The 22,624-nt window shown below is 37.9% G+C and overlaps 3 protein-coding genes and 1 long non-coding RNA gene across 6 annotated transcripts; 3 read left to right on the top strand and 1 right to left on the bottom strand.

The window, feature by feature from the left end:
* Window positions 1-9,336: 9,336 nt before the first annotated feature.
* On the top strand, window positions 9,337-10,124 carry LOC119078271. The gene is made up of 2 exons (XR_005087965.1): window positions 9,337-9,473; window positions 9,640-10,124. It is a non-coding gene; the product is annotated as an uncharacterized LOC119078271 (long non-coding RNA).
* Window positions 10,125-15,653: 5,529 nt separating this feature from the next.
* On the top strand, window positions 15,654-17,189 carry LOC119078259. Its single transcript, XM_037185753.1, has 2 exons — window positions 15,654-15,816; window positions 15,898-17,189. The coding sequence occupies exon 2, from the start codon at window positions 16,001-16,003 to the stop codon at window positions 17,093-17,095; it is 1,095 nt and encodes a 364-aa protein (XP_037041648.1). The 5' UTR covers window positions 15,654-15,816; window positions 15,898-16,000; the 3' UTR covers window positions 17,096-17,189.
* Window positions 17,190-18,218: 1,029 nt separating this feature from the next.
* Window positions 18,219-20,696, top strand: LOC119078239. 2 transcript variants are annotated; one of them, XM_037185700.1, is made up of 6 exons: window positions 18,219-18,430; window positions 18,484-18,681; window positions 18,738-18,866; window positions 18,925-19,376; window positions 19,440-19,613; window positions 19,881-20,696. In XM_037185700.1, the coding sequence occupies exons 1-6, from the start codon at window positions 18,342-18,344 to the stop codon at window positions 20,627-20,629; spliced, it is 1,791 nt and encodes a 596-aa protein (XP_037041595.1). In that variant the 5' UTR covers window positions 18,219-18,341; the 3' UTR covers window positions 20,630-20,696. The 2 variants fall into 2 exon arrangements, with proteins under 2 accessions (XP_037041595.1, XP_037041596.1); XM_037185701.1 differs by having other exon boundaries at window positions 18,226-18,430; window positions 19,440-20,696.
* On the bottom strand, window positions 20,640-22,263 carry LOC119078250 (THAP domain-containing protein 2-like). Of its 2 annotated transcripts, XM_037185728.1 has the most exons (3): window positions 22,055-22,263; window positions 21,634-21,992; window positions 20,640-21,573 (listed from the first exon to the last, which is right to left on the bottom strand). In XM_037185728.1, the coding sequence occupies exons 1-3, from the start codon at window positions 22,251-22,253 to the stop codon at window positions 20,701-20,703; spliced, it is 1,431 nt and encodes a 476-aa protein (XP_037041623.1). In that variant the 5' UTR covers window positions 22,254-22,263; the 3' UTR covers window positions 20,640-20,700. The 2 variants fall into 2 exon arrangements, with proteins under 2 accessions (XP_037041623.1, XP_037041624.1); XM_037185729.1 differs by having other exon boundaries at window positions 20,640-21,992.
* Window positions 22,264-22,624: the final 361 nt, after the last annotated feature.

The following is a 22,624-nucleotide window of genomic DNA, read 5'->3' as shown; positions in this document are numbered from 1 at the left end:
GCACATTACAGTACACACAGATGAGAAGAGTTGTTTAGGAGTATGAGATTCGTTTTTTTTTGAATTTTTTTTATTCGATTTTTTGTTTTACCGGTTTCAGAAGCTTATCTTAGAGGAATTGTATGTGTCGTCGGACGAACAGAATAATGTTTGTCTTCATTCATCAAAGATAATGATCGTGTAAGCAGACATCGTTTTTCTCAAGAACGGAAACATTACATGCAATATAGAGTGGTATAGAGGAGAGAAGAATAAAAAAAAACAACCAAAAGAGTTAAGTAAATGAAGATGTGATTACGAAGTGGAAAATCATTAATACTTAAACAATAAAACAAACAGAATGTCATTAAATCTAAATTTATAATCAATAATAAATATTATAAGCGCGATAAATGAAAACAACACGAAAACGAGTGGAGTGTGTGCGAGCGGGAGAGAGATATACAGAACCGAATAAGATACAAAAAAAGTGTCCCATTCCGAACATCAACCAGCAAAAATATGCTCATTAATTTATTTAATTTATTGTCATGTTCTTTTGACCATAAAAATAAATTTTATTGAACAAGAAAAGAGATTTTTATTATTTCTCTTTTTACGAAAACGAAAAAAAAAAAATATTTTAGACAAAACTGGTGTTTTATGTGAACATATTTGCCATTGCTTTTGAACTATGGCTGAATAAACAAATTCTTTAAATTTAGTTGTATTTGCACCGGGTGCCATTAGCATCGGCCATAATATATCCCACACGTCAAAACAATAGTATTTATGTATCTGTGGCGGACAGTAGATTTTAGACAGTTTCGTGAGTTGTAGCCCGAACGAAGTGAGGGCGACATGCGAAAAAGGCTAAGATCTACAGTCCACAACAGATATTTTGTTGTCTTGCGGCCAGAAAATGCGAAAAACTGCTTTTTGTTTACATGGTAATGAGTCGTTTTCTGGCCTCACGACAACCAAAACTCCTTGTCGCCCCATATGAAAAACAAGAGTTGAGAAAATAAAATATTTCTCAACTGAACTGTCAGATAGAGCGTCAACAAAGCGATATCTTCTCACCGAATTTGAGCAAGGCTGTATACTTTGGGGAGGTCACGCAGATCGCCATTTCATTGGATACGCGGGAACACACCTTTTCCATACAAACAAATTCACCAAAATTGAATTTGTATGGCGTGGTGAATTGTTTGTATGAAACGTGGTGTGTAACCTGCGTATCTGCATCTGCGTGACCTCTCCAAAGTATACAGCCTTGAATTTGAGTGGATAAAATAAGGCTATTCACGCCGCGCACTGATGAAAATTGTATGTTCACCTCGCTTCGCTTTAGTCGCAAACATTTGCTCTTGTTGCAATTTCCTATTTTATCCTCTTGGTAAACAAATAACCATTTCACATCCATGTGCCGACTTGCTGTTTCGTCTTTTATTTTTTTGATGTTATACCCGAAAGGGGGTTACATTTTGTTATTTTAAATTCCAACATATTCCAAGCCTCCGGGACATTCGATAAAGAATATGAAAGTAGCTTAGGCAATGTTTATTTTGGTAACCGCTAAACCAGTCCAGTTGAGTTGAGTTCGCCGATGAGTGCAGACGTGTATATTGCGTTCATGAACACATGGCATCAATTAGCATAGATTGGCTACTCAACCGAGTGGATGTGGCGGTCGTATTTGATGACTGCCTATCCCTCACAGGCAGACGTTCTGCCATCATTACGGCCCATTTGGCAATGCTTTTGGAGTCCCTAGCGTTTTTATGGAAAATATTTCTGCAATATTCTGGAACAGTACACAGTTACCTAACTCACACCAAGAAATTCATAATTTCTCTCGTTGGCTACGAGAGTTGATGGTAGCTATCTACATCTCGCAGGCCCGTAGCCAGGATGAATTGACAGGGGGGGCAGCGCCCCAACGCAATATTTCGAAAAGATATTGAATTTTTAGAAATAGTGTAATTTTGCCGAATACGAAATTTTTTTCATTTCCACTTGCATAGAATTTATTTTACTCATATCGACTATTTTCTTGACCCAAAAGTTTTCGATTTTTGAAAAGTTGTAGATAGAGAGGTTCTCGCTTTTTGTTGTTGAATCACACAAAGTAGAACTTATATCTATTTAAATACAGTCATTTAGTAAGTAGTCCTTAGACGCTGGTGGAAATATTGTTTTCTTCCCAGGATAGTGTGTTATAAAACTTATTTAGCGTATAATTTATAAAAACGTGTTTTAACACAAAATTCTCATTTTAGAAAGAGTTACAGAAGCATCTGCTTTGCAAGAGTACGATATTTTCAAAATGGGTACTTTCAATCGATGAGCTTTTCCGATTTTCGAGACTTCGTACTAAAACACTGAATGAAAACAGAATTGCGGCGCAGGCAAAAATTTGGCATAAATTTTGGTCATTGAAGCACCGCATGCACTCAGTTAAAATTAATTATGCCTGAAGGACACCCCAAAGTTAATTTCATGACAATACCTGTCGTCTGCGCTTTGTTCCGAAACTCTTCATTCCCGGATAGTGACACCGAGGTTACCATATCTTCAGAAAATTTCAATTTAAACAGAAATCGAAGTTCACAAAATTGCATTCCTAACGGTAACTTTTAGGAACTTCCCGATCTCCAACATTTGGAAATATTAAAAAAGACACTTTTTATTTATTTGTAAAAGCGAAAAAAAGGCTGCTCACAAAAGTCATAACCAGTAACAAAGGGTTTGATTCGCGTTTATTACCATTTCGAAAATCTCTTTCCGGGAGAGATGATCCCGTGATCTCGCACTCTTTCCAACCGTCAGCAATTTCAAAGCCGGGTAATTTCTGTTCCGTTTATATACTTAATTTGAAGCTATATACTAAATCAAAGTGGACAATATAACATTGAGTCTAACAGCACTAATGGTTAGTAACATTTTTTTTTAAATAACGTACTCTTCCAAGCAAAGTGGTAAGAGTTAGATATATGCGAGCGAAGCGAGCAAAGAATTTTTTTAAATAAAATTTGAAATTCAAAAGGTTTTCACGTTGTTATTTTAGTTAGTCAGTGTTAAATTTTAATTTTATTTAAAAATCCCAGGGGGGGCAAGAGAATTGTCAGGATGGGCGATGCCCCCCCTGCCCCCCACCTGGCTACGGGCCTGACATCTCGCACTACGGTGCTATCACGCCTAACGGCATAGTGGGTTTATTTTATATAAACTCTTCTTATGGCATTTTGCCTTCTAGCTCTATGAGCTTTAATTATTATTTATGCCCAAAGGGTTTCATGGTACGCACTTCTATATTTCGGCTGGCATTGCCTTCAACGATCCCGAAATTTTTTTCACAATTTCTTGTATTCATTTCACATATCTTACATAAACTCTTTCAAAGGCCTTTTGCCTTACAGCTCCCTTGGCTTTACTCATTATTTATGCCAATATTGCCCTATGTTATTCTCTCAGTCATTCTATAATGGGAGAAATTCTGAATTTAATACAGACACAGGATCACATAGTCACACTCTAAAATATTTAACAACCAACTGCACACACAGGCTCTCCTATTCTCCAATCCCCTCTACATAAAGTTACATTCACGCCACCTTCAATCCTTGGTTGCACAAAGTTAGCCATTTTTGTATCAGCAGCATTGACAAACAGTCACTCGACAATTATTTTAATCTCGGGGACACATTTTGGGAAAATTAACCCTCACCTAGATTTATATCGCAATAGTAGTCGGATTTCAAAGTTAATTCAAGGAAATATAACCACATCATCGGATTGCGCAGGGCATTATCTACATTTAGAGCTTACTGATGCTAAAAGGGGAATACTAGCGGACACAGAGTTCACAGGTAACGTAGTAACAGATAGCGGCAACAAACGCTTCTTGATAACTACAACAATCATCCACCAAATAGATCCTTGTACGGCTAAACGTCATCCTCTCGTACCACACTCGTTTTTAAATATCCATCGGTCAGTGGCACGCTTTTTTCAATCAAAACCTCGTGGCTTTGTAGGTTATCTTACATCGTTGGATTAGTGTGTTATCATCGACATCATCTCAGGTAAAAGACATTAGCGCATACTTCGGTGTAACATACGAGCCTAAAAAAGCTCATTTCTTATCGTCATTAAGGCACGACAAACGGCTGGTTCAGAACTCACGGGGCTCACCACGTTAGTTAACGTTTACCGTCTCTTACTCAGCCTTCAAAGACGTACTTCAAAGGGAATGAGCGACTTTCTTGACGATAACTGCCTATCTGACGACGATAAACTATTGGGATCGAGTCAAGACGACTGCAGCGATCCGTCCACAATAGACTCAGAACTCGAGGTAACTTTAAGTGAGAGCAACGTAGTTTTCCTTGAAAGCGACGCGACGGTCAACAATATTCAAGAAAACCTTCGTGACTTCTGCAACTGCACAGGGTACTCGTTGCTCTGAAAATACCGCTGTCAAAGACTCGGCTAGTGTTAACGACAAGAGTGCATCCAATTCACATCTCGGAGACATCAACGTAGTAAAATCTTCTGCAGAAGCGGTGTCAGAACAGAGACCTCCCGTAGCACTATTGGATACCGAGTCTGAGGCAACAATTCCGGTCGCTTCCATAGTAGCACAAAGCTCGTCTGCAGTAAACGACAGCGCAACCGAACAGACAGCGGTGAACTGTGAGGTAAACAAATCGATTCTGTATAAGCGATCGTTACAAAAAACGGAACCAGACAGCACCATAGTTCCCACGGCAAAGCACAGGAAAATCATCATGGCTTCATCCGATGAAGAATCCGTTGTGAAATCAGACCTTCACTTAGTGCTAATCGCTCCTGCAGAGGTTGCATGTATCTTCTCCAAGACTCAAGGGGATAAAATTGCCGGCAAGGTCGCGGCCGCTCTAAAGGCGGAGGAAAATTCTGACGTCAAGTTTGAATTCAGTGTGCCAGACAGAGGTCGGTTTAAGTTTGTGTGTCCAAATGAATCAGCTAAAAAATGGGCCATGAGTATACCACCGAAACTAGAAGGACTCTTCGATAAGATGAAACTAAAGGTCATTGGCCAAGGTATTATACCAAAGCTGGTAAAGACATCTTGCATATTCAATAACAAAGCGCCTATTTTCGTAGACTTTTGTGAGGAAATGGAACGCAAAAATGATAACCTGGATACCTTGCACTGGCGACCGTACAAAAACTCAAAAATCAAAGAAGAAAGGACGATAGTGTTCTTTGGAAAAACATTCGCTTCAGGCCGTATTACGAAACCGGCAGGATCAAAATAAATGATGGCACAGACTACCGCGCTATTGTACACTGAGCATGATTCGTTTTCTTCAATAAAATCTTCTACTCACAGCATCAAAGACTTGTGTTTGCAATTACACATTGCTCAACAGCAAACAGATCTAACAGCTACCATTATTCTCTACCAGTACATCATTAGAGCCGAATGGTATCCTGAGGTAAGTTCAATGTTTTGCCATGGCTGAAGAGTTAGAATTCTTCCAAATAAACCTTCACAAAGCTATATGCGCATATGCTCCAACATCTGAGCTAAAACGACTCCTCAACTCAAAAAAATCTTTCGTCGCATTATTACAAGAACCAGCCGTAAGGATTAGTGCTATTAAAGGCTTGGACAGGAAAAAAGACAGCGTTATTCAGGCGGGGGCAACGTTAGACCCAGAGCCGCTATATACCACTCGAAAAATTTGTCGATCCATCCTCTATACCATCTCAGCACGAAAGATCAAGCTGTTGCGTTACTATCTATCAAGCTAAATGGGACTGATAAAAATATCGTTATTTGCTCGTCTTATTTTCCTTACGATTCAGTGAGTGCACCTCCCACAAACGAATTCGTTGAGCTCGTCGAGTACTGCAAAGACAATAATGTGCCCCTGCTTTCAGGACTAGATTCGAACGCTGTTAAATATCTAGGAATAATTCTCGACTGCAGACTACTGTGGTTACTTAATCTAGACTACCGCATAAACAAAGCAACTATTGCCCTGTGGCAATGCCGAAAAGCCTATGGTACCAAGTGGGGCTTATCCCCAAAAGTAATGCATTGGATCTACACTACGGTCATCAGACCAATACTTCTTTATGGCTCTTTCGTTTGGAACCACATAGGCAATCAGAAATACGTCCAAAGAAAGCTCAAAAAGTTCCAAAGACTAGCATGCAGATCAATCACAGGCGCTTGGAAATCTACACCTTCAGACGCTTTAGAGGTAATCCTTAATCTTCCTCCGTTACATATCTTGATTCAATCGCAGGCAGTAAAGGTTATATACAGACTAGCATCACAAGCAGAGTGTGCCATAAGGCAAACTGACCATAGCAAAGCCTGGTTCGAGGCGACCGCATTAATTCCGTGTCTATCGATGCCGTCGGATAAAATCAATAGAACGTTCACTCTGGACAAGAACTTTGAAGTCGTCATTCCTAATAGGCATGCCTGGCTAAACGGTGATCTTCCACCCAAGCAAGGAACGGTCCTATACACCGATGGTTCCGTTATGAATTACTCTGCTGGTGCAGGCATGTACTGTCCCAAGCTTAACATGGAAATATCGATTCCACTTGGAAACTATGCCAGCATATGTCTAGCAGAATTGTGTGCTATAACGGCCGCTTGTCACGCCTTGTTGGACAACAACTGTAGAGATGGGCATGTCTATATGTGTGCAGACAGCCAAGCCGCCTTGAAGGCCTTGAGAGCCTACATTCAAACATCAGCCATATCATTAGAATGTTGGAATCTAATAAATCAAGTGGCTATAAACAATAATGTGAAGCTAATATGGGTTCCAGCCCACTCAGGAATTGAGGGCAACGAAATGGCAGACACATTAGCTAAAGCTGCAGCTCTGAGTACTATTTCAGGACCACAGCCTATTATCAAGGTATCAAGGCCTACCTCTTTGAAAAGAAGAAAGATTCTTTCATTACAAAACACAAAGTTTCAAGAACACTGGAACAACGTACAGTCTTGCCGATGTAAGCATGTTGGCGGTTACATCATAAAATACCAGACGATCAAAAATATGCAACCCAAGGACATTCTGAACTACATTGTGAGTACAGAAAGGTTCCGAGACGTAGTGCATACCTAATCTGACTAAATAGTAGCACAATAGGCCCAAACGGAGGCCTCCGTGCACGTTCTCCTACTCTAGACCTGTCTCTAGATTAGTCGAACACCTATCATTAATATATAAACCAGTCCAGTCCAACGGTATATGTGTGCACACCACCGCCGCCACCCTAAAACCAAACGGACTAAATACAACGTTATAATACTACAAAATTGGTGAAATTTGTTTTAATGCTAAGTAAAGGGTGGATTTGGTGTGTATTTGTATGCATTTTATTTGCTTTTAATTAAATGAATTTTATGAACTATTATTCAACTGAACTATCTACTATCTACTAACATGGTATAGGTACCGTGTAGAGTTACGTGTTTGAACGGAACATGTAAATCCGACAAAAACCACTTACAGTGGAGGTGTGACGCAAGTCCTCTTATCCACTTACAAAAGAACTGATATCGGTAGAGGTGACGCTTACAGCTTCGACACTCAACAAGAAATGCTGTAGGGCAACCCTATTTCAGTAACAAAAACTTTCGCCTAGTGTGACAAATAGCCATTTAAAGTTAATAAAAATTTTTGGAACTGGGTTGCTATAACAATAAAATGCAAAATTTTTAATATTTATATCGATAAAAATTAAAATTTTAAAATCGCTCCACCCCGCAAGTTTATAGTTAACAATTTCGATGAAAAGCTGAAGTCGTCTCAGATGGTCGTAGATTTTAATAAAAAACCATCGAATGCTTTTTTGGTAAGAAGCTACGTCTTGGTTGTGCGATCAAACGCTATAGTGTAGCGTAGACAATATTGAATGTAACTGAAATTGTGAAAAATAAATTTCTGAAGAATAGTACAGTGAAGATAACACAAAAAAAATCTTTCCGATTGATTGTCCATTGTGGACATCTTATAATCTCGTTTTTTGCCAAAACAAATCACGAAAAACATGAGATAAGAAAATGTTCGTTCTACTTCAACTTCCGAAATATTACGTTTTTAGACAACTTATCGACGTGTCATTCAATAAAACAGACACAAATAGTGAATAAAAGGTGATTTTGTGCACATTTTATGAAATTATGAACAGAGAGATTAGATTACCTGAAAATTGTATTGCCATCCATCATTTAGCATCACTCTGTTATTTCCTACTTGAATACGAAGATACTGATCTTGCGACAGAAGCACTTGACGCATCGTTTGCAAGTAGCTGTGCCACACGGGTAAGGGAAATGTTTTTTTTAAGTTTGGGTTGGTTGAAAGGCTGTACTTGCACTCTTTTTGTACTTTGTTAGACATTGAGTTTTAATTTTCTGAATTGATATTGCTGAAGTTGCAAACAGCAAGATGAAACACAGACAGAAATCTGGAATTAAAATTGTAATCCCGGGAGGGATTACTTCCAATAAGTAATTTTTCTGGGATTACATTGTAATCCCCTGGCTAGGGATTAGGGAAATTCAAATTTTCTGCGGGTCAAAATAATAATAGTGAAAGACATAGCATCACGTCTGTAAACGCTTTACAATTTTTAACGTATCGATTCGCGACTGGTGTGCTGAAGGACCTAATAATTGGGGGTTAAACGAAAGCAATTCCTGAGGGAAGTAAATTTAAATTCCTAAAAAGATGCTGTCGCGTACTGTTAATTCCTAAAAGATTAAGATCTAGGTCCATATTTCTATCTGTGAAGCAAAACCGCCACCCTTCTTTAGGCGAGATAGCCCGATTTGCCCTCACTGTGAGGGCTTTAGCCAATTGATGTGTTCAACACCTTTCATTTCATTAATTGACGTAGTGCCGTCTACTTTTCCGCAAATATCTGTGAAAAATCCGCCCTCCAAAATTGCACTTTTTAGACGATATCTCTGGACCTATTCGATCGATTTTGCTCATCTTATAGCCTAGCACTGCTGTCCGTTATCGACCGAGGAAAGGAAGAAGGTAACTAAGTTCCGGTTTCTTCAAGTTTCAAGTAAAAAAACGATCGTCTAGTGAAAAAACGGCGATCTGCGTAACCTCCTCATATACAACTTTGAAACAATCAATAAAATTTCTCTAACAACTACGATTTTTCCGACTAAAGGTAAGACTACAAATATCCGTTATCTGAGAGCAAGATTACTCCTTGTACTGTTTAATCTTAAAGCGTATGGGATGATAATTACAACAGCACTTTTTCAATGTTACGACTAAAAAAGTAATCGAAAAGATTAAAGCAGCAAAAACGTCGTCTAATCTAATCGCGAGCCACTTTTGCGTTTTGATATCGCAAAATTGGTATAAATACACATCAAAGCAGTTGTTGTTCAATCTGTTTAGTATCAACACGAGTACACGAGAATCACAAGAGCAAAATGGCAAAAGGTCTGTTAATTGGTTCGAAATCTATTTCGATAAAAATTTTCCTAATCTTCGGTCTGAAATTGCTCAACTTAGCATTTTAGCAAATTTAAAAAAATTCAGTTGCCGAAAGTTTACTGTACTTTCATTTTGATTTTTGTAACTAAAATTTTTTACATTCAAATCCCAGTTCTATGTTTGACATTGGTGGTGGCTGTTTTGGTGAGCCTTACTGCAGCACTTCCTTATTTAGTTACCGTCAACGAAGATGAACCGTGTCCTGAAGTTCCTGTACGCCCTCCTTATGACCCAGGTTACAATGAAGGTGATCCTTGTTTCGTCACAGACCCGAATTGCTACGGATACTATGCTCCACATCCAACCCACTGTTACCGATTCCTGCAATGCGCTGCGAATAGAACATTCGTTGGACGAACTTGTTCACCCGGATTGTTCTGGAATCAAGTGTTGGGTGCCTGTGACTTTCCAGCCCATGTACAATGTGACGGCCAGACCACACAACGGTCAACGACCACCACCACGGTGGCAACAACAACCAGTTCTTAGTATCCCACAACCGAGTATACAGGAGCTACTAAGTGTGAAAGGGTAAATCTATTGTGATGACTGAAATTATTATAAGTCGCAATAAACGTTTCTTTTGTTAATGAATCGCAGTTGTGATGTAACCTTTTTTGTTCGTAAGCTCTCCAAAGATAGCATGACATCGATGCTGATCGGTGTGTTGACGAAGCCTTTAATATGTGTTAGATAGTATATTTTATCTGTCTAGAACGATAATCTCGAGCTTATCCCTCTAGGGAGTTTTTGTTTATCTCGATATATCTGTTCTCGACAGATAAAATATGATATGCACCTATTGCCAGACTGTTATTTTGACGTGTAGGCATTATGACCCACGCCTTCGGCTAGGGCAATAATGTCCTACACGTCAAAATACCAATCTTGGCAACAGGTGCATAATATATATTAAATAACCTCCATTACAAACAACACACACTCTACGGGGAATAATGAAATGATCGAGATGTGCGTCAGCGTTATTTCACGCAGGACCACTTAGGTTGTTTGGCAGGGTGAAACGAAAAAAACATATGAAACTGCTGGTCCCTCCGAGCAGAGTGAGACGAATTTGACGCACATCTCGACCATTATTCCCCGTAGAGTGTGTGTTGTTTGTATGGAGGTTATTTAGTATATTTAACGAACGACTCTGCGATTTTAATGTATATTTAAGGCAAGTACACAGTTCGTTATATTTTTACTTCACTTGTGAAACTCTTCATTTCTCTTAAAATTCATTTTCTTCTCTATTGAAAAGCCCTTTAAAATCACTTACAGTATCCACTCTTTGCCTTGTTATCATATACAAATAAATTGCCTGAGGCAATATAAACATATAGCCATAGACAGCCCGCTCGAAGTCAACTTTCATAAATTCCTATTTAAACAACTATATTTACCTATATTTCACTATATTTCACTATTAATAAACATTTCACAGATGAATATTATATAGCTCTATATGCCTGTAAATAGCTCAATATAGCTGTATATATAGTTATAGCGCCGTACGCAAAAGTTTCATCAACAAAAATTGACCCAAACAATTTGTGAAAGAAAATTTTACAAAAATAAATTTGCGTCACAAGTGGCAGATGATTTGGTTTTCTTCCGTTTAAATTCTTTCAGTACATTTTGTAGCCATATTCCTAACAATAGATTCCTCAACATCTGCCACTTGTGACGCAAATTTATTTTTGTAAAATTTTCACAGATTTTTTGGGTAAATTTTTTGTGTATAAAACTTTTGCGTACGGCGCACAATGCGTCACCCTCAGCGATATCAGTTATTTTGTAAGTAAGATAAAGGACTTGCATCACATTTACCCTTGAAGGGTTTTTTTGACTGATATCACTACTTTTGTAAGTTTGTCAATTCGACAACATCAAAAAACCTTATGGAAAAAATTCTAGAGAAATCAGTCTGAATCCCAAAATTTAGGAACCAGCCTTGGAATACCTCACTCATGTCGAAAATAACCCAAATCCATCAAAAAACCGATGGAAGTTAGGTAGTGTCAGAGGAATCATCTGTCATCCCAAATTTTAGGAACCAGCCTTGGAACACCTCACTTATATCGCAAATAACCCAAATACATCAAAAATTCTGATGCAAGTTAGTTAGTGCCAGAGGAATCATCTGTCTTTCCAAAATTTAAGAACAAACCTTGGAACACCTCACCTTATATCGAAAATAACCGAAATCCATCAAAAAATCCGATGGAAGTTAGGTAGTGTCAGAGGAATCATCTGTCATCCCAAAATTTAGAAACCAACCTTGGAACACCTCATTTATTTTTGTTTAGAAACAAATTTTTACTCAACATTTCACACAAATAAGTATGCCAATCGATAAAACTCCATAAAAGATGAAAACCTAGCAAAATCTGGTTCTTATTCTTTTAAAACAACGGAGATATCAACGTTTGAATGTGAATTCCCATACACAAATTTGAAATGTCGGATTCGCTTTTTTATGCAGAGCTTTCTACCATACCACTAAACGCGTGGGTTGACGATAAAATGGCGGATTTCTTAGAAAAATTCACGTTGACTTGTTTTCGTTGTGTACCAGGTACCAGTGTTAAAAGAGCGTAAAAGAGAGAAAAATGACCACTTGCTCAACTGGTTTCGATGGGTGATACATCAAAATTTGTATGTAAAAGTCCAGTTAACTAGGAACAAACCAGTTAATTAAACTGAGCTCGATGGGTGAACACTCTCTTTGAGACATTATCTTTTAAGAGTGCTCACACCTTGGCAAATTTTTAGCCTACATTTGTGCGCAAAAATATTTGTTTTTTGATGATTTCTCTGAACCAAAATCTTTTTTTGAAAAAGTAAAACCATTAAAGCATGCAAAAATGTGTTACTTTTAAAGGAAAATTTGGTTTGTGGTTGATAACGTATCCCACTTGGAGAAACCTTTGCAAAATGTGTAAATTATACATCTTGCAATGTTTTCTCCAAGTAGGTAAAGTTTTGACTCACAACCCAATTTTTCCTTTAAAAGTAACACATTTTTGCATGCTTTAATGGTTTTACTTTTTAAAAAAAAGATTTTGGTTCAGAGAAATCATCGAAAAACGAATATTTTTGCGAACAAATGTAGGCTAAAAATTTTGCCAAGGGGTGAGCGCTCTTAACACTATATGGGTTAAAACCAAGGTAAATATATGGGCGAGGTAGTGTCATTCAGACGCGCGGCCTAGCACAATAGATCGATCGAGTTCCATGCTAATCCTTTGGGTTTTACAAAATGTTGTGCCTATCACAAAACAGATGGCCCAGGTTTCTAAGCATTTTTGTGTTTTTAAAGAAAGGGAGAGAAGGTATAAAGCGAACTTTCGTGCCACTGCACATCTGATACGGTTATATATGGCATTACCTCTGCCCATATTACCTTGGTTAAAACATACAATACAAACAATCCTGCTCTTATCACTGAAGCCTCCAAATTTGACACTTGTCAATGCAGTGTTCATGCTAGGAGCAATGCTGTGCCTCAAGTGATGATTATTGTCGTCATAATGTATTTTATATATGTTAAATCATCAGAAGAGTAGTGTTCTCACGTATCTAATAAAATGGCGATCTGCTTGACCTTCCCAAAATTTACAGCCTTGGAGTTTACCGATTTCGTCTGCAGCTCAGATCAAGAAATTCATACAAGAAGCTTCATTTCCATCGGTATTATTGATATGTAGTGTACTGTGTACTATTACTAAGCCAGCTACCAATGTCAATGGTGTATGTATTTTTCATATATTGCACCCCTAGGGCTGTAAATTATTTCTAATTTTGTAGGTCGCAATTAACAGCCTCAATGCAATCCTTTGTTGGTAACGTTGATACAAACGCAGCTTTGAATTATTCCATTGCACTAGTTTCTAATATTAGAATGCGTTAACATATACGATTATCGATACATGAGACGGACAATCGCGGCTTGCCGAAACAACTGATTAAAACAGATGAAAACCAATCCACTCAGGAGGAGAATTTTGTTGCAAATACATTTTGTTCTCCTCAAATATTGCATTCTAAAAGGAGACAATATAGCGCCAGTTAATCATCCATTATCATCCATATATTATAGAAATCCTGAATCTCAAATAAATATTGTTTGTTTAACAGTCTAGTTCGATTTGCTACCAATTTGTCCATCCGTTTTTATTTGTTTAGTCTAAAATTTCGATGGCATTTAGAACTATTACTTCTTTTTAGACAGATTAGCTTGAGAACAGATTTTATGTTAGGTCGAAATTTCATAAAAACGAAATGCGGTTATGGATTTTCTGTTTTGTATAAATATTGCGCTACATATCCGGTTCAGACATACTACATATCATTCTCTATATGAATTAATTAAGCAGGAAGTTATAATAACATTTCCAACAAAACGGAATACATTTTGAAAGTTTCGGGGAAAATCTGCTTTATTCATATCACCCAATAAAGACGTCATTCAGAATTGAAAAATATTAAATATTTAGTTAAATAAATATGTCATCGGTGGCCCATTAATATGATTATGGTGTTTCTTCTTCTCGCATCACAGTGGTTTGTGTATTTTTAAAATAAATTTTCATAATATCGTGGCATGTTACATTAAGTTGAGCAGATAGAATTCGTGATTGTTAAAAGAAACATTACAACTTATCAATGCACTAGTGCTAGCTGTTAGGGAATCAACGAAAAAGTAGTTGAGAACGTAGCAGATCATTGCTTGGGATCGCGTAGAAAATCGAGCAGCTCATTGACCGAAAGTCATGGTATTTCGCCAGCAAATAACTCTAGCTCCATAATGGTCGGCTCTATGGAGATGATATGATATGACGGCGCTGATGCTAATCGGCACTTAAAAATTACAAGGTCAGCCAGCCTTGACAGTTCACTCTGATTTTAAACATCATCATTGACATTCTAGCACTGCTCCTGGCAATAACGTTGAAAATCTTCGGAGGAAGATTTTCGAATTATAACATTTTTTACAACCAACACTAAATTTTTGTTTTGGTGATTTGACGTTTCAAAAACGAAAAACAATAATGCTCTGTTAACGATTAACGACTTTGACGACGTTTTTTTTCGTTAAACCATTATTTGACTAAGTCACAGCACTGCTACTAGCACGAACATAGAAAATATTCGGAGGCTGATGAAATCACAGTAGGCACTGCGTTTCTGTTATACAGATAGATGACTTGTTTTCGTTGTATGAGTTAAAACAAACAATCGTAAGCGGTAGCTCGTATCACTAAAGCCTTCAAATTTGACGCTTGTCAATTCAGTGTTCATGCTAATTAGCAGCAAGGCTGTATACGCAGATGCAGATACGCGGGTTACACACCACGTTTCATACAAAAAATTCACCAAATTTAATTTTGGAGAATTTGTTTGTATGGAAAAGGTGTGTTCCCGCGTATCTAATAAAATGGCGATCTGCGTGACCTCCCCAAAGTATACAGCCTTGAGTAGCAGTGCTGTGACTAAGTTCAAGGTGGATGTGATTTGACTGTGAAATTAAGTGGGAAGTGCTATTTTCATAGATTTTCTCTTTGTAAAATCTTTTCAATTTGCCAATATTTTTGAAATGCCCGATGTACGAGTTTCTTACTTTTCGTATTTCTACTAATATTTGACAAAAAAGCTCGGAAAAAAATCGATTCGTCCCTTCCTTATTCCTCTAGGTAGTCTACCTCTATGGTTTTTGTTGTATATGAGTCAAAACATACAATTAAGCGGTGGCTCTTATCACTAAAGAATCCAGATTTGATGGATTTTGATTTGGTGTTAATGCTAAGACCAGTGCTATAATAGGTCTATTCTTAGTAGTCAACCGTATTTAGAAACAAACTTTTACTCAACATTTCACACAAATGAGTAAGCCAATCGATAAAACTCCATAAAAGATGCAAACCATTATGATGCAAAATCTGGCTCTTATTCTTCAAAAACAACAGAGATTTCAACGTTTGAATGTTAATTCCCATACAAAAATTTGAAATGTCGGATTTGACCGCTTTTTTTGCAGCGCTTTCTATCATACCACCCATACCACTAAACGCCTGGATGGCAGTTCTGAAAGCAGTTCTACCAATGAGACAAAACTGATACGAGTATTGTACTTTGCCGTTTGATATAAGTTTTATATCCAAAGCTAGTCTGCACTGAAAATGAGCGAATTAAATATCAACGATCTGCCTGGCGAAATTCTAACACAAATTTTCCGATATCTGGATGCAGGAGATTTGAAAGACGCGACATTGACATGCAAATTGTGAGTGTGCAATCATCCACGGAATTGCTTTCTTCTTAGACAACGGCTTGATCATCTTTTGGTTTCTGTCTTTTTCTCCAGGTGGAACAATTTGATCGAATCCGGATGTCGATGGTCACTGAAGCTGGAGTAGGATGATTATGGTCAATTTTGGAGCAAAAATCCTTGCCGTGTAGAGCAAAAGATGAATTTTATTCTGACGACAAATCGGAGATTTGGAACAATTAGAATTATCCGAGGTCATTTGACGGAGGATACACAAATTCGTGAAATATTCCACAGGCACGGGTTCAATGTCGTCCAGCTGCGTTGTTACGGTGGTCGCACAGACAGTCTCGTTGCATTTCCCGAACTTTTAAATCTCACTCCGAATTTGACGAACGTTGTTATAGAGACGAGAAGCTCGATCGCCTCAAGTGATGATGATGTACGACTGGATCACGTTTTACCAGCCGTGAAAAAATTGAAAAACTTGGAGATATTTTGCTGGGATCAACGGATCATCAAATGCTTTCGAAAAGCAAAACTCAACACTCTGATAATACGGGAAGAAATACGTTCCGAACATTACGGCTCAATGATAGAATTCCTTTCATCGCAGGAGATGTTGACGTCGTTAACCGCTGTGTCAACATGGATACTGGATGAAGTGGGAAGATTGAACGTTCCGATTCCGTTCCGGTTGACGGAATTGAGGATTACACACAATTATGATGAAATATCGTCGGACTACTTATCGATATTTGTTAGATCACAAGCGCAAAATTTAAGAGAAATAGAAATGGGATGGCATATTCCGAGTTCGGTGTATGAGTGCGTATTTGCCAGCATGACCAAATTAAACAAATTAAGTGTGATGGTTGATGACTTACCACAGGACAACGACTTTTACGAACGATTGCAAGAGAATGCCAGTATTCGAACGATAAAATTACTGGATAGTGAGCTGAATGAAAGTCAATTCGTTGACAAGTTTCTCAAAAAACTTCCTAACATTCGCAATGTATTACTACCCAATACCGGTTATGTGGACCAATCCGTTTTGAAAGTAGTTGCACACAATTTAAGCAAACTCGAATCGCTTACTATTGGCTCAATTTACGAACATCTCATCGGTGGTGTGAGATTACCCAATCTCAAAACGCTACACATTCGGAACTTGTATGACAAAATCAATTGGAATGGATTCATTAAGCTCCATTCCCAGTTAGTCGAATTAACCATAGAGAGTACGCACAACTTATTTTCGAAATTATTCGAGCGAAGTGTTCAAGCTTGAAAGTGTTGGACTTGCATAAGTCGTGCATATCAGACGAACTAAGGGAAAATGTGGAAATTAATGTTCTCCGACTGTGCGATAAAATCGAATGTTCAAAAACATTCTTATTGACGTACTCTGGTGAATAGATAAGACCGCTTCCTACTTGTTCGGTATAAATTTTAGTGACTTGGACTTCTGATATCCTGCACAAAAATATAAATTTTTCCAGAAATAAATGGAATTGTCTCAATAACTTTGAAAATTTCTGTTTGCACTCACACAGTCTGACCCTTTATCCAAAAGTGATTCACTGATCTTATTGAATGATTATGGCCATCTCTGAGGCCGAGGATAAAACGTGAAACTCAATTTAAATTTCTGAATATGACGACACCTCACATCAAAGAGATTCGTTTTATCTGGTGATTCAGGGACAAGCAAAATTGTGCGTGTAACGTTTCGATCACTCGCAGTAAAGGAAACACTTTGAAATATCAAGCACAAAAACAGATTTTTTTAACTGTCAATTTGGTGCGAGGGGGTTACTGTGGAATTTTTGGAAATAAGAACTGGAATTTTTGGAATTAAATTGAAATATTGGATTTTCGAGTGAAACTTTGTGGAAATATTGGAATTTCAAGTGGAAAGTAAATTGAATATTTAGGATTGTCACGTTGGCAAATATACTTTCCTGACCGTGACACCGCTTCAATGTAATTTCCTAATGTTTTATTTGCATTTTCACTTCTGAAACGGAATTTCTGAAATCGAAAAGTCGACCGATTTTTTGCCATCCCTCGATTTGGTTATTTGGTTATTTTGAATTAAACGCCACAACGCAGTGCTATTATTCCAATCTTCAAAAGTCCTTTATTGCATACGCACGATGCTTCCCCAAATTATTATTGTCCAGTCCTAGCACTTAAGTGTCCATTCCACTCAACAAAAAGTACTCCGTACTTTTTTGGTTAGAGGAAACTGAGCATTATAAACCATCGATATATTTAATATACTGTAGATACTGTAGACACGAACAACGAAATTTCGGAAATATAACACACATACAAGTGCAAAAAATACGAATCACAACACAAAACGAAGAGAGAAAGGAAATTGAGAAATGTAGAGTTTCAATGGGTCGTGATGGAACTACACGTACTTTCCGTTGACAGCGGCGGCGCTAGTAGTAACTCTATGATAAAAAGTGCTTCCAGTATGGTGTTTGTTTAGTTTCGTGGTTGTTTTAATTTAATTTGAATTTAAAATGGAAAAAATAACAGTCGCGCAATTGAAAAAACAATTGAAAGACCTGGGTGAGAAAGTGTCAGGTACCAAATCGGTATTACTAGAACGGTATTTTGTGAATTATTTACATAAAGCTTTGATGAACATGAAAGTGTGTGCAGGTTAAACAATGCTCAACAGAAAAATGCTACTACACCGTCCGTGATCACCGTTGCCGGTGAAACTACCACAATCGATGGCCTAAGATCATTGCCATTGCCAAATTTAACCGATAAAGGAACGACGGTTAGTGCTGTCAAAAGCCCAGTCAGTGATCAAGTCAAGATTGTCCCGGTCCACGAATCTGTTACGAGAAAGCGGTAAACGTGTGAATTTTTTTCTCCGAAGGCTATTCCCGACATTAAATTATGTGCAGGTTGAAGACTATTCAAAATGAACCGTCCGTGATGAATATCGCCGGTAAGACCACAGTTGATGGTCTCAAAAATCAGCTACGTGCTATGGGTGCAAAAGTTTCTGGCAACAAATCTGTTCTCCAAGAGAGGTAAACAGTAAAACTGTGTTAAACGTGAAAGGTTCTTTGAAACAATTCATTTCTTTAGGGTGAAGAATTGGCAAGAGAACAATGTCACTCGACCGTTGTTCGAGATTAACGTAATCGAAGAGGACAAAGAAAATTTTCCGACGAACATGAAGTCTCAACCGTTAGAAAATCTGGATTCGAAAATTCTGGAGTGGTTAACTCCATCTGTTATAGCCTACTACTTTTCTGAGCGTTTATCAACGAAGGGCCACGACAAAGGAAGGAAACTTTTTCTATGCGAGTTCCTGAAAAACATTTCTTTTGTCGCTAAGGATAACGATGTCTTCATAAGTTCAGTGTGCAGCGCCGAAACTAAAAAAAGTACTGACTACGCTGTTCGGGTTCACTTGAATTGCAAAGAGAGGACCGTCATCAAAGCAAATTGTGAATGTCCAGCGGGATCTGGAAAAAATGCTTCTTGCAAACACGTTGGTGCTGTTCTATATGGTGTGGAGTACTTCGCTGTAACAGGTACATTACTGAACAGTTTTTTCAAAATTTAAAATTCCGGATTACTTATGAATTTCCTTGAAGGTCGAGTGAAGCAAAATGGTGCGTGTACGAGTCAGCTACAACAGTGGCATATGCCTCGTCAGAAAGGTCGTCAGCTGGAAGCTATAACGGTGGACAAGCTGATGAATGTTCCGAGCAAACAATACGAAGCTTCTGAAGCGATAACTAACTTTTTTTTCAACTCAATAATTCAAGGTAAAGGTTATAGTGTTCACGACCTGAATAAAGAAAAATTCTATGTGAATGTGAATGTTTTTATGTTCCGGTCTGTGTGAATACGTTTCTGTGAGAAGTCAAAGTCAACTTTGTGAATACGAGTCGGTGAGGAGTCATTTTCGTGTCGTGATCTCGTTAGCATGACACTTGAGGAATGTTTACGTCCCGTCCATGTAAATAGTATTCGTTAGATCTTTTCGGGATCCACTCGACTAATTATACGATCAATTCAATCAACTTCTGCAGCGAATATTCGAACACCGTTGATTCATCACAGAGAGTGTAGGCTGCCGGCATATTTCAACGATCACCAATATACTCGCATTCGACTAGAAGCGTTAATGCTGAATCAAGTAAACAAAACTTCGGATGAGGAACGAGTGATAATTGAAAAAAAAACTAGAGTCCACAATAAGTACTGGGAAACGGTAAGACACACACGGATAACAGCTTCGATTGCACACCAAGTCATCCGAACTTGCCGAACTGGAAAGTATGTCACCGGTTTTCTGAAACAACATATTCTTCCCAAAAAGATTAGATCCGATGCCATAGCATGGGGTATCAAAAATGAAAGCGCAGCATTGAAGGCGTATTCTACTGTGATTGGAGAAGAATTTTCTAATTGCGGGATTTTCGTTGATAGTGAACTAAACTATCTTTCAGCTACGCCTGACGGTATCAATAACTCTAAGTCGATTATTGTCGAGATCAAATGTCCATATGTCAATAGATTTGACCGACCTCAAGATGCTCATTTCTTAGTAGATGAAGCGTTGAAGGTGAGCCATCCTTATTACACACAAGTTCAACTTCAAATGTACGTAACCAAAATATATAAATGTGACTTTGTTGTCTGGACAACCAAGGGTATTTTCATTCAGCCCATAGAGTATGATGTGGAGCTAGTGGGTCAATATTTGAAAACTATTTCCTTTTACTACGAAAACGTATTTTGTCCATTCTATTACAAGTTGAAAAATGAAAATCAATAAAAAAAATTTGTTCAGAACCGTAGATGTGACTTTATTTTCAACTTAAACAAATCTTCACAAAAATTGATCATTTACTTTGCGAGCGGATTGTAGAGATTAATCAAACTGAAACAGATGTAAACAATTTTATTAGCAAGCGGCCAAAGGCATTCAGGCATCGGATCGACTAAAATTTTATTTTTTTTTGCTCGACCATTTACGTTCTCAATCAAAATTCTTCGATTCGCAATGATTCTTGTTTTCATAACCTCGTAATGGCTAAACTGCTTTCTTCCTTTCAAAAAAGGAGGTATGTTCAGAGTGACGCCTTTGGTTTCTACTAAATCGCTTATGTCGAACCCTCTATCCGCAAGAATAGAGTCACCGCGTTTTAGTTTTTCGAGAATGCCACTTTTGATAATGATTTCTCTGTCTGAAATCGATCCGACAAACAAATCGGAAATGAAATTGACTGCTCCTCGTTCATCGCAAGAGACTAACACTTTGAAAGTTGGCCGATGTTTGTAAGATGAGAATGTCAGTTGATGGGTATTGGGATCTTCGACTCGGACCACAAATATTTCAGTGCAATCTAATATGCATCGGTAGCACTGACAGTTAATGTATGATGTATCCCAAATATTCACTTGACGCAAAACATCGTAAAGTTTCTCTGTGACCTCTTTAAAATTGGCTGAAATATCTTGCCTGTTGACTTTGAATATGAATTCCATCATCTTGTAGTCCAAATTATGACGAATTTTGAACAGCATCAATACCAAAGCCTCACGTCTGCAAAATTTGTTGTTGTCGCTGATTGGATTAAACTTTTCCAACATTTGAAACACCACTTCGAAACGTGGCCGATCCAAACCGGTCAAATACTTAATGTCGTTGTCGCTCAATGATTGGAAATCGATGAGTCTTTGAGTGAATGTCTGGGTGGCATGCGTTTCTGTGCTGATCTTTGTACAAAAAAGTCACTAAATAATACAAAACCATTAAAATTCGTGTGGTGAATCTACCTTTGGTGTTTGAGTATCAACGTCAGCACGTCGGCATTGCGTTGTTTGGCAGAATTTATCTTCGAATTCCAGTTCCGTTGTTTGGCAGAATTTATCTTCGAATTCCAGTTCCGTTGTTTGGCAGAATTTATCTTCGAATTCCAGTTCACTTGTTTGGCAGCATTCCTCATTCATCTGCAGTTCCTGTTCCATTTCCACTTCGGAATATTCCATCGGAATATCATCAACTTGGTCAACACGGTCAACGACTTGGCGTTTCAATACACGTCTTTCTTTCTTCGGTGCACTTAATCGTTGCAATGTAGTGGTCGGCAGCTTAAGATGTGGAAATGCTTTTGCTTTTAAGAGCTGACTAATTCCTTAAATAACAATCAATCAGTCAATAAATGGACATAAATGACTTCAAGTTATCGGATCGTACTAGACTGAGATGTGAAATAGTCGCTCGCGTCAAAATGCTCTCCACAAACTACCATTCTTGAAGAAGGCCGGCGACCAATTTTGATGGCGTTAATCCATTTCGATTTTCTTTTCACGTCTTTTGGAAATTCATGGCATTTAAGCCCACTTCCTTTCTTGAATACATTAGAACATTGGGGGACACAACAATTTCTAGGCATTTCGGTAGACTGTTTGGTTTGTGTTTGGACTGTTTACGTCACGGATTTAGTAATTTTGTGATTTAATTTCACAAATACTTGTTTGTGCACTTTTTTCGTTATTAATTTTGATTTTTAAAAACTTTTCAAAAATAAAAGTTTCGAAAAACAAACAATTTAGAGCTTGAAACTGAATCACGCCATGAAATTTTATGCACCAAATAAAATCTGTCATAGAGTTACTACTTGCGCCGCCTAGCAAAAGTTGAGCACATTAAAAAAAAAAGATGGCGAAAATCACAACCCATTATTTTCAAATATTTGTATGACATTATTTCGCGCGCTTTCTCAAAACGTAAGTTACGTTACACATACATTCATGTGATCTTTCC

Source organism: Bradysia coprophila, unplaced genomic scaffold (genome assembly GCF_014529535.1).
Source record: "Bradysia coprophila strain Holo2 unplaced genomic scaffold, BU_Bcop_v1 contig_248, whole genome shotgun sequence".
NCBI classification, from domain to species: domain Eukaryota; kingdom Metazoa; phylum Arthropoda; class Insecta; order Diptera; family Sciaridae; genus Bradysia; species Bradysia coprophila.
Note: the sequence above shows the minus strand (reverse complement) of the source record. Positions and strands in the feature narration are given on the sequence as shown.

Excerpts from the sequence above, each read along its gene's own strand:
- LOC119078259 (XM_037185753.1), top strand. The coding sequence starts at position 16,001 with ATGAATTTTATTCTGACGACAAATCGGAGATTTGGAACAATTAGAATT.
- LOC119078239 (XM_037185700.1), top strand. The coding sequence starts at position 18,342 with ATGGAAAAAATAACAGTCGCGCAATTGAAAAAACAATTGAAAGACCTG. Across the intron at positions 18,431-18,483 it reads AAATCGGTATTACTAGAACG|GTTAAACAATGCTCAACAGA; the intron begins GTATTTTGTGAA and ends AAGTGTGTGCAG. Across the intron at positions 18,682-18,737 it reads GAATCTGTTACGAGAAAGCG|GTTGAAGACTATTCAAAATG; the intron begins GTAAACGTGTGA and ends AATTATGTGCAG.
- LOC119078250 (XM_037185728.1), bottom strand. The coding sequence starts at position 22,253 with ATGCCTAGAAATTGTTGTGTCCCCCAATGTTCTAATGTATTCAAGAAA. Across the intron at positions 21,993-22,054 it reads CTATTTCACATCTCAGTCTA|GAATTAGTCAGCTCTTAAAA; the intron begins GTACGATCCGAT and ends TTGTTATTTAAG. Across the intron at positions 21,574-21,633 it reads TTGATACTCAAACACCAAAG|ATCAGCACAGAAACGCATGC; the intron begins GTAGATTCACCA and ends TTTTGTACAAAG.